At 34.6% G+C, this 16,558-nt stretch overlaps 1 protein-coding gene across 14 annotated transcripts in view; it reads right to left on the reverse strand.

Annotated features, from left to right (window-relative positions):
• The window catches only part of PPFIA2 (PTPRF interacting protein alpha 2), a 356,002-nt gene that overhangs the window by 101,324 nt on the left and 238,120 nt on the right, over window positions 1-16,558 (reverse strand). For all 14 annotated transcript variants that reach the window (XM_080393253.1, XM_080393250.1, XM_080393245.1 and 11 more), the window contains one exon: window positions 9,645-9,719. In XM_080393253.1, coding sequence (XP_080249379.1) covers window positions 9,645-9,719 — 75 coding nt within the window. The remainder of the gene's footprint in view (window positions 1-9,644; window positions 9,720-16,558) is intronic.

The raw sequence follows: 16,558 nt of genomic DNA on the forward strand, positions 1-16,558 counted from the left end.
CCAAGTTCATCCACCGATACTTATGAAATCAATCATTGCACTCATGAATTCTATTGGATTGCACTATACTTCTGGCACTGTAGGAATAGTCAACCAGGCACCCCAGTGAAAATAACCTCAATGCTTGTTGGGACAAGAATGTTTTAAAAAAGGACCAGATTAACCTGAGTCCTCTGAGAGATATTTGCAGAGATCCTATGATGGTAAAAAGGGTAAATGATGACTGCCACATGTATTGCATGGGTTACTGTGCTACCTTGGCTTTACAGTAATGCTTTTTGTCCATAGCTGTATAAGCAACATACGTTAAAAGGCAAATTTATACTATAAAGCAGGAACCATGTTTTAATATTTTTTTACAACAAAATGAGGGCCTGGTCCTTTATTAGAGCTCAGCTGGGAGTGTAGTAATGCAATATAATCGTAGCAAAAATGTGCAATAAAAGCATTCCAATATAAATGTGAAAATGGAACGTATTGCTACTAAATATACCAAGAAATATTTATATCTTTGCAGTACTCTAAGTTGTAATTAAGATTAGGCCACATTTTTTAATGCAAATAGAAATACAGTATCACCCCAAAGGCACAAGTCTGAATACTTAGGCCACAGGTATTATAGAAATGAGAATATAGCATTTAGACAAAATAATAGTATGAATATGTGTCATAGATTTCCCAGTTACTTTTCTTTAATTATTTGGACCACAGAGTTGGAAAAAAAGAAAAGATGTGAAAGACTAAAAATTTGTCAGTGCTTGCTTAACAACAATCAGTAGTGAAGGTGACAGGAATGATGCTTAAGGAGTGATATAAAGAAGTGTTACTCAAAACTAGTTCTTCTGCTGTCAAGCAACAGGTAAGAAAACACTGCAAATCCAAGAGAGGAAATGAGTGTAGGAGAACTCATGTGCTGAGGACTGAAATGAGTGACATCACTGAAAACATTTAGGTCAGTGTGAGACTGTAAAAGCAAAGCTAAGCCTCTCTCTGCTTTCAGAAAAAGTGAATAAGGAGAAACTCAGCAGATCCAGCTGATGGAAGGTGTAGTCAGAGCAAGAAGGTAGAAAGAGGATCTCCACAAATTCTTGCAGAAAATGTTCAAATTAAATTGTTATACATTAATGAATTTAGGACATGCCTATGTTTGCCAGAAAGTGCACCAAAGGAAGATTACATTGTAACATTGTAGCACCTGATTTGTTCTCAGAATGAGCATCCTAGAAATATTTTTAATCCATACACACACAGAGGATTCAGTTTATGCTCATTTTGATGAAGATGCTAATTTTATGAAGAGTTTGTGCTGCAAGGTTGAGAGGAAACTGGGAATTTTTAATCTCTAGTCATCATTTATTCAGAGAAAAAACCAAAGCATTAAACCACCCATGTTTCTAATCATGAGGGACCAAGGTTTCATTAAGTCAAAGGTTTATGTCAGACAAAAAGATGAAGTAGATTTAACGAGATTTGCAAAATGTATCTCAAAGATATAGCTGTCTGCTCTTTTAATATTTAAACAATTGTTTCATAGCTGCGCAGCAGGTTTGGGGGAAGAGTAAAGAAAGAATTAGCAAATCAAAAATTTACATAGCTTTTTTACCTTTTCCCATGTCCCTTTAGACCAGGGGTCCTCAAACTTTTTAAACAGGGGGGCGGCATGGATGAAGTGGCAGGCAGTCATCGGCGGCTGCTTGGTTTCCCCCCAGCCCCCGGCGGGGGGTGGGGGGGGTCTGTAAATACCGGGGGCCGGACTGAGGACCCTGGGGGGCCGTATCCGGCCTGTGGGCCGTAGTTTGAGGACCCCTGGTTTAGACATTATCTTACACAGCTTAGTGCAATTAACAGTTTATAGGAGCATAAGAGTAATGTATGTATGCTAATTGATACATAGGGATGTGCCATAGCAGAAAACTGAGAGGTGCAATAGCTCTCAGGCTGTTTTGTGAATAACTGGAGTAAAACCTGTGTAAAACTCTACTCTTAATGATTGATCTGTGACAGTGGGATGCACTGTAGTCATAAATCTTTATATAACAAAATCCCATGAAAAATTTTACAGGTAAATAAAATGAAGGAGAAGTATTGGCCATGACACAAGGTTTTAAGAAAAACATCAGAAATGCAGTGGAGATCCTTAGCAGTCTGAATCTGTCATTTCAGGTGAAGAATCTGTTCCTTAACAGCAGTAACATCCTGAAGGACCCTAATCCATTCATATTTGAGACCTTAGAATATTTGGAAAATAAAAATAGAAAGTAACAATCGTCTTTATGACATGATATTGAGAGGAATATATACTGAGATAAAGATCAAAGATTTTATTAGAACTATTAATCACACTGGATTCATGAAGGAACAAATAGCTTCCCCTTTCAGCTATGTTTTTGCTCAAGAAAATCTCCATGAACACAGACCATGTGTCCTTTCTGTTAATCACAGTCTTACAGAGTAATTTCTTTTAAAGAATACATAGGAGGCATTCAAATTAGATGAAAAGTCAGTGCAAAATTTTAACATACTATTGGTCACATGCTAAATGGAAGGGTAAGAGAACACAGCATTTCAGGATGTCTTTTGAAAATACCCTGAAATATTTTGGCAGCTACTTAGTTCAGGTCTGCAAAATCATTTCAGAGAAGACCAAAGTTGCTGAAACTATTTAACATATATTACTGGGTTACCAATGGTACACGTTGGCCAACCCATGAACAGGACTGAGTCACTAAGGAAGGTTATAAAAGGAGAAATTAAATCTACAAGCATTTTTGTCAAGAGTTTTGTATACCAACACCAAAATACGTGCAAAATCATTTTCTGTTCTCACTGTAGAAAATATATGTTTGTTTTATACTCAAAATCAGAAAACTTTTCTCTGTTGTAGAAATTTATGAGAATTATACTAAGAAACCACTTGTGCAAGTGACATAGTTGATGTCTCAAATACTTTCTTAAGTTACTATCTGAAAAATGCATTGAATTTTTAGACCTATTCTGCTTTTGATGGCAATGCAAAGATCAGCCCTGCTGGCCTCAATATCCACAAAGAATTTTAGTGTCTTTTTTCCTCTGGAAACAGACTAGAATTAGTTGAAAACATAAAATGAAATAGCTATAGCAATTTAACTAATTATTTCTTGTGCTCATTTATTTTTGACTTTGTAAAAAAATAAGGCAATCAAGGATGTAGTGGTGCTGTAGTAATTTTCAACTTCTTCAGCTACCATACCACACGTCCTAACTGAATTGTGTAGCAACAGAAATGAATGCTGTCGAACATGGAGTATGAGGAATGTCCACCAAAAAATTGTTCTGCTTCATTACTGTATTTAAAACTTCAGAGCAACAATAACTTTTTGCAGGGTTAACATTTAACTAGATGGCTAAGGTTAAAGGCAGAATGAAAACCAACTACATATAGCACATAAAGATTACATTTCAAACCAAGGTATTTTTAATTATGTGCAACTTTGCAGAAAAGATATAATTTGGCACAATCACATAGACAGTTAAAATTAAAGTTCAGATCACAAAGAAGATCTCTCCAGAGATAGACCTGTGTAAATTTCTAGCTTAAAAATAAAAATTAAAAACCTAATTTGTAGGAGAAAGTTTACAAAGCAGTAACTTTCAGTTACACCATTCTGAGAATATGTTGTAAAACAAGCTACTATAGATGAAGGCTGCTTCAGATTTGCAAAAAAGTACTTAAAGTCATCAGAAATAGGTGTAAGCAATCCACTTGGCCTTCTTAAAAAAAAAATAAAAAATCACTGAGCTTCATCTAGTTTCATCCAGAGATTTGACATACATAATTTCTGAATTTCGGATTGGTGAAATTCTGTTTATATTATACATTCAAGAAACGCACATGCTATTTTTCTCAACAAACTATTCTTTTAACAGCATTTCTACTCCAAAAATCACTTTGCATTCTATTTATGTAAAAAAGCTAAGGCCAAAAATAAATTCCTGTAATGAAAAGTGCTTTGAGGTAATAGGACCTGAAACAGCTGGGGGTAAAAATGTTTTCACATGCAACTATGGATAAAAAGGACATGCCACAGTTAGCTGAGGTTTTACTTTAAAATACATATATATTAAATATTACAGAATATTTCATTAACAGTAACAATACTACAGTCTTGTCTGCAGCATCTCTCATGGTCAGAGTCAAAATTGTCCTCAATTGTTAAAAGCATCTGAATTTTTTGCTGGTTTCTTGACTTGCCCTGCATAGTAAAAGTTAGGCAGTTAACTTGGTATTTGAAAGTTCTTTGGTGAATGAATGGCTACATTTTCTGGTGTCTTTGGTATAGAATATAAAGAATCATAAATCACAGATCATCCTTTCTCTTCAATGATGTAATTTTTTTTATGAATGCTTTCACGGATGCGATAAAAAATAGCACCAGGGCACCCTAGTCAATAAACTAACCCACTGGCAGGAAGAAACTCACTGCCCAAATAGAAGAATGCATGCAGTTACATGAAGCAGAGATCTGTGGTCCAAAACTCCTGCAAGCACTCTGATAGCTCTGGGAGTTAAATTTAGCCTCAAAGTTGAGCAAAATTCTGTAGCAGCAAGTGAAAATTGTAACAATGAGGTTCTGAAAGGAAGCTTGTGTGTTTTAAATATAATCTATGTGTCAATTGACAGAAGAAATATAATGTTATTTCGCATTTGCAAACACCATTGGCATTTTCAATAAATGAAGAAAAGCATATGGTAGTACAGTGATATATAAACTCAAACCAGTAATTTATCTGATTTCATATTCTACACAGTCCCAGTGTTTTCTAGGTTTCTGAAGTATATCTTTGAGATAATAAATGTAATTAAAGCTGTATTTTTGATGCCACGTTTTCTACTAATGAGAAAAGCTGGAAAAGCCAGCATATTATCCAGAAACAAAATGGTTTTGGAATGCCACTTATCATACAGTCATTTACAGAGGAAGATCTTACAAGGGCTGGATAAATGTTTAAGATGAGCAGGAGAAAACTGATGTGCATAATAAGTGCAATCATTTAAAAAATATTTTTTCCCAGCATAGTATTAACTATGTATAAATCTTCAATTTACATACAAGCCTTGGGAAAAAATCTCTGAAGGTCATTTTTGGGGAAACTATTTGTTGAGTCTGTTAATGGAAATGGCAACAGTTGTCATTTAACATTGTACATTACAGCAGAAATGGATTTAAAAGCATCACTATGGGCCATGGTACATAATCTATGTATCCTTGCCCTGTGGAAGCCACTAAACCTTGAGCAACCGGTGATATATGGCACTAATGAAATAGCTTAGTGTGTTGTTTGCATGTGCTGTAGTTTAACCTATTTTCAACAAAAACTCACACTTGTAACACTAATAGGAGGATCTCAAAATCTGAGGAACAATAGTGGTTATCTTCTCAGTTATTTCCATGACAATAGTAAATGACAAAACTGGGAAGGAAAATTTGCATCCTGCCTCCCTTGCAAATAAGACTAATTCTTATCAAATTACTATGTAAAAAGGAAGCTGATTAGCAGAACTTTGTTGAACTTTGACGTTTACATATTCACTGAAAAACATCATATTTGCCTACAAAATGTTCACAGACAGGCCCTATTGTACCACTGAGCTTTGGTATTGGATGTATCCACTCACAGCTTGTCTAATTGCTAATTGCAAATTACAACCTTCAGCCACAAAACTATTTGGAGAGATCATGGGTTATGTGGAACCAGATGAAAAACAGCATAATTTTAAAAGCACCTGAGGGGTAAGCAAATATAGCTATGTTTTAGAGCAATTTTAACTAAAAATGGGAGGTAATTTTTTTCAGAAAATTGTTAATATTTACTATTCATCTTAGCTACAACAAACACAATGAATAGGATATCTACCAGTTGTGAAAAAATAATGGCTTCCAGTATAAGCATAAAAGAAAAAAAAAAAGTGAATAAATCTGGGTACATCATGTGATAACTGCTGATAGAAAGCAAATATTATAAGGACTATTATGGAATTTAATTACTGTAGACTGTTATCTTGCCCTAGTCTGCATGAAAAATCACTAAGAGCAAATCAGATTGCTGTTATGCTTAAAGGTCCCTTCTGCTGCCACTAATCAGCTGCAGCAAAATAAAACATAGTCAAATAACTTTTTCCCCTAGTAAAACATACAGTCAAATAACTTTTTTTCCCCCTTGTAAAACATACTTAAACAATTTTCAATCCACTCTTTAAACACAATATAGCCCCATTTTTTATTTCCCTCATATCTAGATGCCCACTGCCTAACTCGGAGAGCTTCTGCTGTTTGTAAGCAGTAAGTCACCTAAATTTAGCTGTCTGTGCCTTAGGTGTCTACATATGAGCTTGTGTGAGAGTCAGTTACCTAACATAGGCATTTGGTGCCATTGTAGTGATAAGGGGTATTCCTTCCCCACCTATAGCTCCAGACAGACACAGCTGTCTATCAATTTTGTGTTGCATCTGGCAGCCCTGGCAGATTAACCACCAGGTTAGCTGGCAGACTGCATTTACTCGAGCTCCACAGACTAGTCAGCTTTTAAATACTGGCTCACACATGGAAACTCAAATTCAAGTCCTAATTCTGAGTCGAATCCTGCGCTCTCTAAAATACACTATAACGTTTAGTGTTTGCAAGCACGTTTTAATAAGGAGCTGATGTACCCTGTAAGTATCCTCCAGCTTGGCACAATTTAAAACCAAGACTTCATATTGAGAATAGTTAATGTAACTGACTTGGTTAATTCTGTGCCTATAACATTGTTGTTAAATCTGTAGTAAACATAAGGATTCCCTTAAAAATTTGATGTATATTTTATATTGTAATTTATAGTGAAAATTGATTTTTGGTATTACAAATTGCTAGTATATTAAAAATATTACATAAAATCAAAATAATTTCTGTGTAACATTTATATGAAAAGGAGATGAACTACATATTCACTATGTTATAGAAACTATTGCCTTCACAGAATCAAACCAGTAATGAACTTATTGGTGGACATTCTTGTTTCTGAAAAGTTCAACTGAACCAACAGTGACTTATGCTATATCAATAGTCAATGTTGGAACTGCAGACCAAAGCCCTTCTGTATTACTCTGGTGTGATTACATGTAAATATTAGTTAAATGAGCTAAGTTCACCCAGTGGGTCCAACTGTCCATCTCTGGCCCCTGCAGTTTAAGGCCCATGTGTGTTACTATTCCCCATCAAACATGAAGTGCTTTGCAAGATAGTGTTGGCTACTAGAGCTGAAATCAGCTTTGCCAGAACTACAGCTGTTTTCACTCCCTTTGGTATGTATGTAATGTGCTGCAAAGACTGTTAAGTGAGTTTATTTACCATCCAATGATGGAAAGCTATAGTATCTCTCTCTCAATTTTTCTCATTTATATAAGGATATTTACAATAAGCACTCATGAGTGTCTGCAGTTTCTCATTGTTGCTCTGGGTTAGAGCCATAGCCATATGCTTTATCTTAAAATACGCATTTCTATTCTTTTTTATCCTTGAATCTGATACTTGTTATATACTTAATCATATACTCATTTAATCAGGGGACCAATTTACTGTCATTATTTTATGTTAGATATAGTCCTGAATATATAGTACACTCTGTGAATCAGTGTGAGAAAAAAAAACCTACAAAAGAAAATATTAATTCTCTTGGGAGAACAGACACTGAGTGACAGGAATACAGAAATTACTGAAAAACATATATTCAATTCCCTTGGAAGCTTGGCCCATTTACTTTCACATATAGTACAATCATTTTTTAAAGCTCTTTATTGTCTATGCATTTGGTGTGGAATCTAGTATAAAAACAGGCAGTTCTGCATTGCAGTTCTGTAAGTAATTTTGTCTCATTTAAGTAACCAATTTTGTGAACATTATCTGAACTCTTGTTCAAAGGCATTAACTGTTTGAAAATAATCCTCATTCTCTTCCACATCTCTTACCACCTGGCTCTTTTTTTCATTGTTATTTAATAGAATTTCCATTTTTCAGCTTTAACTGTTCCTCGCAGTTCAGTATTCAGTATTGTAATAACAGTATTCAGATTGTGTTGGTGGTCATGTTATGCTTGGTTGATTAAATGTCCTTCTAAATGTTTTTAGTATCATGTAGACACAAAGTTTGTACAACATTTCTAAGGATCTGGGGCAAGAAATGCTATGAAAGTCCTGTTTCAATTTAATTTAATTTAATTGTGTATGTTTTTACTCCTTACTGTCAATACAAGTATCACTATTTTTTTTTAAACTCTTAAAAACAAGCCAGTGCTCTGAAGGCCTGATCCCCTGCCCAGTGAAGTGAACTTGGATTTAATTGGACCATGAATGGGAAGGATTAGAGGAGTGTCATGCATCTCAGTTGGCTTGACCGGCCAAAAGAATGGCATTCTATTTAATAAACACTAGTGTAACAGATTATGCAACACAATGTAACTAAATCATTTGAACCCAAGTGTTCTGGACATTATGAAATGGAAAAATAAAAGAGGGATTTTATTTTTGCATGGATAAAGTGCAGTCACTTCAGAAAAGAAAGGGATGATTCAAATATGTAGTTCGTAGTTCATAAAAAGGTTGTACTAATATCTTAATTGGAGATCCTATTTTTAAAGAAGTTACTTTAATAAAGTAACTTTTCTAACTTAATACTAGGAAAAAATCACTTTAGGATTCTCTATTTTACACTATCACACATTATTCTGAATTATAGATATTAAATTTTTACAGAATTATTTGGTAGTACTTTAAGTTTGTCTGTGGCTCTGTTCAGCTTCTGCCTTAAGCCTGCGTAAAATGACACCAGTAAATGGACATAACTCAAAATAGCTTTAATCCAACTCTATTGCTTGTCTGACTTATTTTTAACAGTGTGAGAAGCACACATCAGGTGGAGATTCAGAACATGATGGGAATGATAAAGTCATCAGCAGTCTCCATTATTTATATTTTCTTGCCTCAGAATCAACTCTCTGGCGTGCAAAATTCCTTTGTATATGTGTGTACAGTTGTGTGTGCAATACCATTATGTGTTGCTGTTCAGCCTTTCAAACAAAAGAGAACAGTCTGCAAACTACCATACAGGAAAAATATCTCTTGTTCAAGTTCACAATAGTTATATGGCCCCACAGTTCACCATGATACACTGCAATTAAAAGGGAAGAGACAAACCTAAATTTCAAGGTCATCCATAATCCTTGCATCAATGTTAACATTTATATTATGTGCGCATATATGTGTGTGTGTATGCTTATAGTAAAATGGAAATTCAGGTTATTGAATTGTTTATAGTATCTGACACATTCATTGGTTCTTTCCTTTTTTTGTGTCCAATAAGATATTTGGGAATCTGTCACTAGCTTTTGGATTTTGGCTTGCTCACAAGGGAATAGCAGAAGGGAATAAACCAGTAAACAGAAGGTTGTATTAATCTTACAACCACCTTAAACAAACCTCACTGAGCAGCTTAATCAGAACATAATTTATCTTTTCTTTTTTTCTTTTTTTTTTTTTTTTCCTGGCAGTTTTAAGAAAAGTGACAGGGAACATATGGGACAGAGTATTAGAAAAACTGAACCTCAAAAGGGGAGAAAGTGTTTTATGTTACCTCCTGGTTAGCAGCAGCTAGTTCTTCTTCCAGTGCAGAGACTCTTTCTAAAGAAACCCTCAGTCGTTCCCTTACCTAGAAGAAAAATCAAAATATGTGCAGTAACGTAATTTCTATCAGTCTTTAAAGATTATATAATCTCCCATATGCACTACTGTACGCCCTGCCAGTCTGCAGGCATGTGTGTTGCATCCTTTCATGAGACATACTGTGTAGTAAACATTTAAACCTAACTATAGGAAGATTTAACGCATGAAAATAGGTGTCAAATTTTAAATGCCATACTGCTGTTCCACAGTTTGCTGATAGTTTTATGGAATACACAGCAAATGCAAATATTCTAGAACCACACTAGTCATAAAAATAAAACGTTGTTTGCAAGCAACTTTTACAAAGGATAAAGAAAAAAACATTGCAGATTTTTTAAGCTCATTCCATGGAAGATAACTACTCTGTTCATATTAATTGAACAACAAATTCATTGAAAAAATAACTTGTAGCATTGCCTTCAGGCACACATACTAAGATATTTTGTATCATCATGCAGTTTCTTTGGGTTTTGCAAAAAGTCATAAACAAGATATGCTCTCATAAGTAGAAAAGACTGCTGTATTTGTACCAGTTTCAAAGATGACCTGTTCTGTTCTAAGGATGCCTATGATCTAGTCAATTATTATTATTATTACTAAATGTTGATTATTCATAAATTATAATAATAATAAATACCTCTGAAGACCTATTTACTGTTGTTTGAATGCTCTGGCTCAGCATCACCTCTGTAGCATTAAGATGAGCTAAGCTGGCAACACAGTCGCCAGTCTCCCAGCATGATCAAAAGCAAATCAGACCTACAGTGATCTTCACTGCTGTGTGTAGATGACTTTCTCTTGACTGTGAAGGCAGCCTATGGCAACTCCTCTCCTAATCTACACAACTTTATTAGGCACCTCACACTGTATGACTTTACAACCTGGCTAATCAGTCATCACTCAGTGTGTATATATATGTATATATATATATATATATATACACATGTTCCAGCTACATGGTGGCAATGATCTTCCAGCTGATGGATCCAGGTACGTTTAAAGCTATTAGCAGTGTTTGTAAGGAAAGCTAGCATATTATGTTAGGACAAGAGATGCAGCTGAACAACAAAGTAAAACAAAAATCAATCTTTTGTATACAATGGAATATTGTACATTTTCATGTATGTACAGTGGTTTTCACACCCTTGACAAATACAGGAGATCCTTGAAAATGTTGTGTATGTCCTAATGCTTTCATACTTTTTCCAGTGGCATCTCCTAGTCTAACAAATAGTAGCTTTCTGAAAATACTTTATTTTCCATTACTACTTACAGAAGCGAAACTTTGCAAAGAGACTCACTACATTCCAAGGATGGCTTAGACTTTAATAGATGAAAATTACTTGGCAAAACTATAACAAAGCATGTTCACTAAACTTTAAAACTAACTAAATCTAAAGATCAAATACATATTCAGGAAATTAACACTGAAAAAGAAAACTATTCAGTCTTTCTAACAAATGCAAATATAGTTGCTTATGAAGTACTTTCTGGTCCTTTTTACGTACTTCAGCTTTATTAAAAGAAACAAAAATTAAAAATGTATTTCATGTATTCACAAGAATTATTTGAATGCTCTCAGGTAACTATAGTTTTACTATGCACTAAACAATATTGCCAGCCTTAACAGAACGGAAATCACAAGTGATTTGCTCAAAGAAGTGAAAGAAAAGTGAGTTGAAGAGTGTTAAGGTATAAGAAATATTAAGATGCTCTAAAGATCACAAAGAATCCTCAATTATTTTTTTCAATTTCTGATTTATTAATTACCCTCTATTCCTTCAGCACTATAAGACTGAGGAAAATCAACTCTTAATGTTCCCAGAGATGCACGTTGTAGCTTAAACAAACATTTCCTTTAGGGTGTGACTATGTAACTGCCTGTTCCTCACCTGATGCAAATGAAGCCCAAGCCATCCTGAAGTAGCAATGACTGAGCCACCTCTGTGTTAAGAGTGAAAATTACTACAAATGTTCATGACTGTTTCAACTGTTTTCATACACCAGAACAACAGAATGCAGTAGGAATATGCAATGAACTGAAAATGTTCCTGCCATTTATTAAATGTCTGTACTACTTTTTGTCAAAGACTTCTATAAAAATCTTTAAAAATAAAGCTTGCTTTTCAAAATGAGCTACATAATTCCTGGGAAACATCCCCATAAAGCTTCAGATTTATGGCAGTACACAAGATATTCACAGTCATTTTTATATAATCTTTTTTATTATTAAATTATAACAAATTTGGAATATGTAAAATTAATTTGAAATATTGAATTTACTAATTATAATTTATGCATAATTTCCAGCTAATTCTATTTTTCATAAAAGTACTTCACACCAGATGTATAATGCATCAATTATTCTGGCTGTAATTGAAAAAATATTTTTTTAAATAGCTGAAAAAGTATTTCTTCATTTGCCTTTCCTTTTTCCTATTTTTTAAATCTTTTTCTGCTTGAAATCCAGTATTATTTTTTCAGTTCTTCTACCAGCTTCCATGGCTACTCAATGACATGCTTCCCTGTTCAGATGGATGAAAAGTCCAAGGCAGTATGAGTCCACCACCTGGTACTCACATCTTTTTTCTCTCTCTGCTCCTTCCATGCTCTCTGCCTTCCCAGGGGTCCCCCCTCTGTGCATCCCAAAGCTCTCTGTATCCTCTTCTCTTCCCACCACAACTTCTGTCTTTCACTAGCACTCCACTACTAAAGTGCATGTCCTACCAGCGAGGGGTGTAGTCCTGTCTTCAAGAGGCCTGATTTCAACCTCTTTAATCACAGTGGGAGCTGGCAGACAACAATTTCTTACTGGAAATCTCAGCTTAGATTTTAAAAAATATACAGGAAAAATGACAGTCATCTTTCTGTCTTCAGTCTTTTTAGCTCCAAGTGCCTTTGAGGGACAAGATGGTTGAGAGAAAAATCACAAGACAGCAGTTGTTAAAAGCTGAAATGCAATGAGTTGGTAATTTTACTTAAATTTTCGTAAGTTTCCTGAAACTTTCATGTATCCAAGCCTAAGTGTTTTATAAATAAGAACACATGTTTAAAAACTGTATGTCCAACACTGGCATTCATTTTGAATAGTGTTAGAAACTGCAAACCAGCTAGGGCACATTACTGAGGAGGTCACACTCACAAGGAGCTGTTTCCAGAAAAATTATCCTTAACCTTTGCACACTGTGGCACTGTAGAACTGAATCCTAGTGGGTTCTATATGGACATTTAAAAGCCTGAAAATAACACTCCCTGAAAATAATAGGCATTTCTTTCAAAGAAAATTTAGGAGATGCATATTTTACACGGCACTCCAGAAAAAAATAGGTACAGAATTGATATCTTTATTCTGATTATCAGGATATTATATTAAAATGCATTTTTTTTTCATTCTTGGCCTATTATCAATAACAGCATGGAACAGCACCAGTGCAACACAGAGCAACAGCTGGAAGTCTTTTCCTTTGCCTTGCCTTGCCTTCCCTGCCTTCTATGTACACAGTTAATGCACTACCTTTTTTATAATGACCTAACCAAAATTGAAGTCTGATGGCCCTTATTTGTTCTTTGAATATAAAAGTTGCTAAGGGAACTCAAAGCAACTCTGCCTTGGCACAGAACACTTCTTTTCCTTTTTCTGACTAGTGAACAACTAATTCAGATTCACATTTGCCACCTTGGCATTGGAAATGCTACAACTAATTCTTCAAACACACGCGTAGTGGCTGTTAAAGTTGAGGGAAATCTTTGATTCTATCAGTGAAAAAAGAGGAAAAGCACTACATCAGTGTTCTGATCTGCAGGAGAGATCAGCTCTGGTTTACTGCCCAGAAACTGTAACTTTATTTCTCACTTTAAATTTCTTTCTCAGTCTTTAATTGATTTCAAAATAAACTTGAGGAAGAACGCAAAATCCGAATAAAGATTTCAGGTTTGTTCATTCACATTCCAGGAAAGAATACAGGCTACGAATGCCACACTAATGTACGTGGTACACAAACATTTTGAAAAATATTTTACTCTGAGCAATATTTACCAGTCAGTAGTTGTATCAATGTTTTAATGAATTTTGTAAGTTCATATTGAATAACCTTTGAATCTAAATATGGAGCGACAGCCAAAGCCTCTGAAAAGCCATATACAAATGTATTGCAAATAATTTTGTATTGGACTCCCTCTTCAAATTTATGTTACAGCAAACAAAACAAACAGAACCATCATAATTTCTGACAGGTGTAGGAAAGGATGTTGCTCCTGGTCACTCTCCTGCTAGAGAAAAAGGAGCTGGAACAAATGCTTTTTTTTAATCTGATAATTTGGGTTTTTTTTTCATATAATGAATGCAAGTTAGTGATTAGAATATTACATTGTTTTTTTCTGGAAGTGAAAGTGAGTGAGTAACTATAGTTCATAGAAGTAAGCATTATCTTAGTGAGATTGTGCTTATCAATTCAGAAATAACAGGCTACTTAAATTTCATGGACGCCTTCAATGTATATTCTATTCTCTTGGGCATGGTATAAATCTTTACTAAATAAGGTTCGACAAAGTAAGACTAATCAGATGTCACCTGATCAATCAGAACATACTATAATATGCATTTTTAAAGGCCAGATTGCTGTTACAATGCCACAGACACAACAGAAAGAGGTTGCTCTCTCTGTGTTAGAGGGTGTATCCAACATGTGCCCAGATGACTGGGTATTCCTCTGGCTTTTAAATGCAACCACATTATCTTGAAATGTAACATAGTCAATGTCATGGTTAGCACTGCTGTCAGTGCAAAACACCACCCATCTTTCTCCATCTCCTAGCAACTGCTTCCTACTTTTTTCCTTGCTGTCAAATTCTTTCTTCATTTACTCCAGATCTGCAGCCCCCAAAGAGCTTTTAAAAACCACTTGCACATGCTAGAATTGAATCATTTTTTCCCCAAGAAAAGACTATTGAATAAAAGATCTCCTAGCTACCTGTTAATGAATAAAAAGATAGTGAAAATACTGACATGAATAGGTTGGTTTTATTTTCAAGAATATTAGGTGTACTTTTCTGCCATGAATTAACCTAAATAGAACTAGTGTTTTTTGAATCTTAGCTAGGACAATAACACCTGGTAGCTATCCTTTGTGGAGATCAATGGGACACTTGTTTCCAAAATCGACCAAAAAAAGGGGCTTGGAGAAGTTGCTTCAAAGTTTCTTTTTTCCAAATGCACATTTTAAATGTTGAACACTAAGTTTAAAGCAAAATAGGGAAAATGTCTGTAGGAAAATAAGCATGTTCAGACAGATATTAGATGTCAATTATAGGTATAAAATTGTAAAATAAAATAACCATTTTTCTAGGGTTTGTTCTTCCTAAATTGCATATAAGGAACATGTACTTCCTGACCTACTCTATACTCAATGTCTATTCTAACCATGAACTTAATCTGAGCTTCTATTTTCTATTCAAGTCTAACGATGTCTAGTAAATCTCACCTTAATTTGCTTTATTATAAACTATTCCACATATATTGATACATAATATCACAAAATATTTCACTGTTTTATATTATTTCTACAACTTTTCATTGCATGAAATAAAGGAAAATATCAGCTACTTAGCAGCAGTAAGAGAAATCTTTGAGATCTGAAGCATTAAGGAGGTCAGGGGAGATTAACTGAAGAGAAATTTCCGCTCAGACTATCTCCCTATCAATACAGCTGCAAATTTAAAGTGACTTATGCAATAGCAAAGGCTATTAGAAATGTTAAGTCCGAATTTCACATTGGTCCCAATCATAATCAATACTAACCTCTAGGGTGTTAAACTTCCCATTTGTTAACAATGTTCATTGTTTGTGGGACATAACCTAACCTTACACTTAGAAAAAACAATCACCAAATTTAACTTTGAATATGAAGAAAATCAAGAGTTGGTAGCAGAACTGTTCATGTTCTGTGTTTTCAGATTTCTAAAAATTTTAGCATAATTAGATACATGAAGATGTTTGCAAATACTTATTCCTTCTGTCAAATTAAATTTCTAAATAATAATACTACTAAAGTTAGTGCAGTATCAATGTCATTTATTGTGACACAATAATTGACATTGTGTCACTTACCCAAGGAAAGACAATGAGATTTCTTTGAGATACACATAAAATAATAAATATTTATAAACTAAATTAACTCTTTCATTATCCCCATGTTCTTAAATGAAAATTCTCACAAAATGCACTACAAATATGCAAGAACAGACTACGAAGATTGTTGTTTGGAAATGCTAGGATCTCATATGGAGAATGGGGTGAGAATAACAGCACACTATTACTACCTTCTACGCACTAGGATGTACCTATTCTGTGTACTGACTCTCTAGCATTGGAAGATCGTGACAAGCTTTCATTCTACAGGGGGTGAAGGGATGCTGAAGGAGCTGTCAAACACTGAAATAACTGTCAAAGACAGTCATGTTTTCTCTGACTAATGCAATCATGGCTGGGATCTCTTTATGGTCATCTCTCTTTTGGGCAAAAGATAGAGGCAAACCCCAGATTTCATATAATATATATGGGGCTAATAGGCTTTTTGAAATAAGCTAAGGGATCATTCCTAGTGCTTCTTATATTCAACCAGGCATCCCTGGAGATATGAACCCTGAATTGAAAGGTTTTATTTTCCACTTTCCAGTCTCTTTTATATTTTTCTTTGTATTTTGTTACAGTAACGAGGACATTTTTGTAGTTGTTCTACTTAGTACGTAGGATTTCTTGCGTGACCAGTCAAGTGTTGCGGCAGAGCTTGTTGCAGTGTAGAAAGTGAAAACATGAAAGAAAATTTG

This window comes from Falco punctatus (genome assembly GCF_963210335.1).
Source record: "Falco punctatus genome assembly, chromosome: 6".
NCBI classification, from domain to species: Eukaryota; Metazoa; Chordata; class Aves; order Falconiformes; family Falconidae; genus Falco; species Falco punctatus.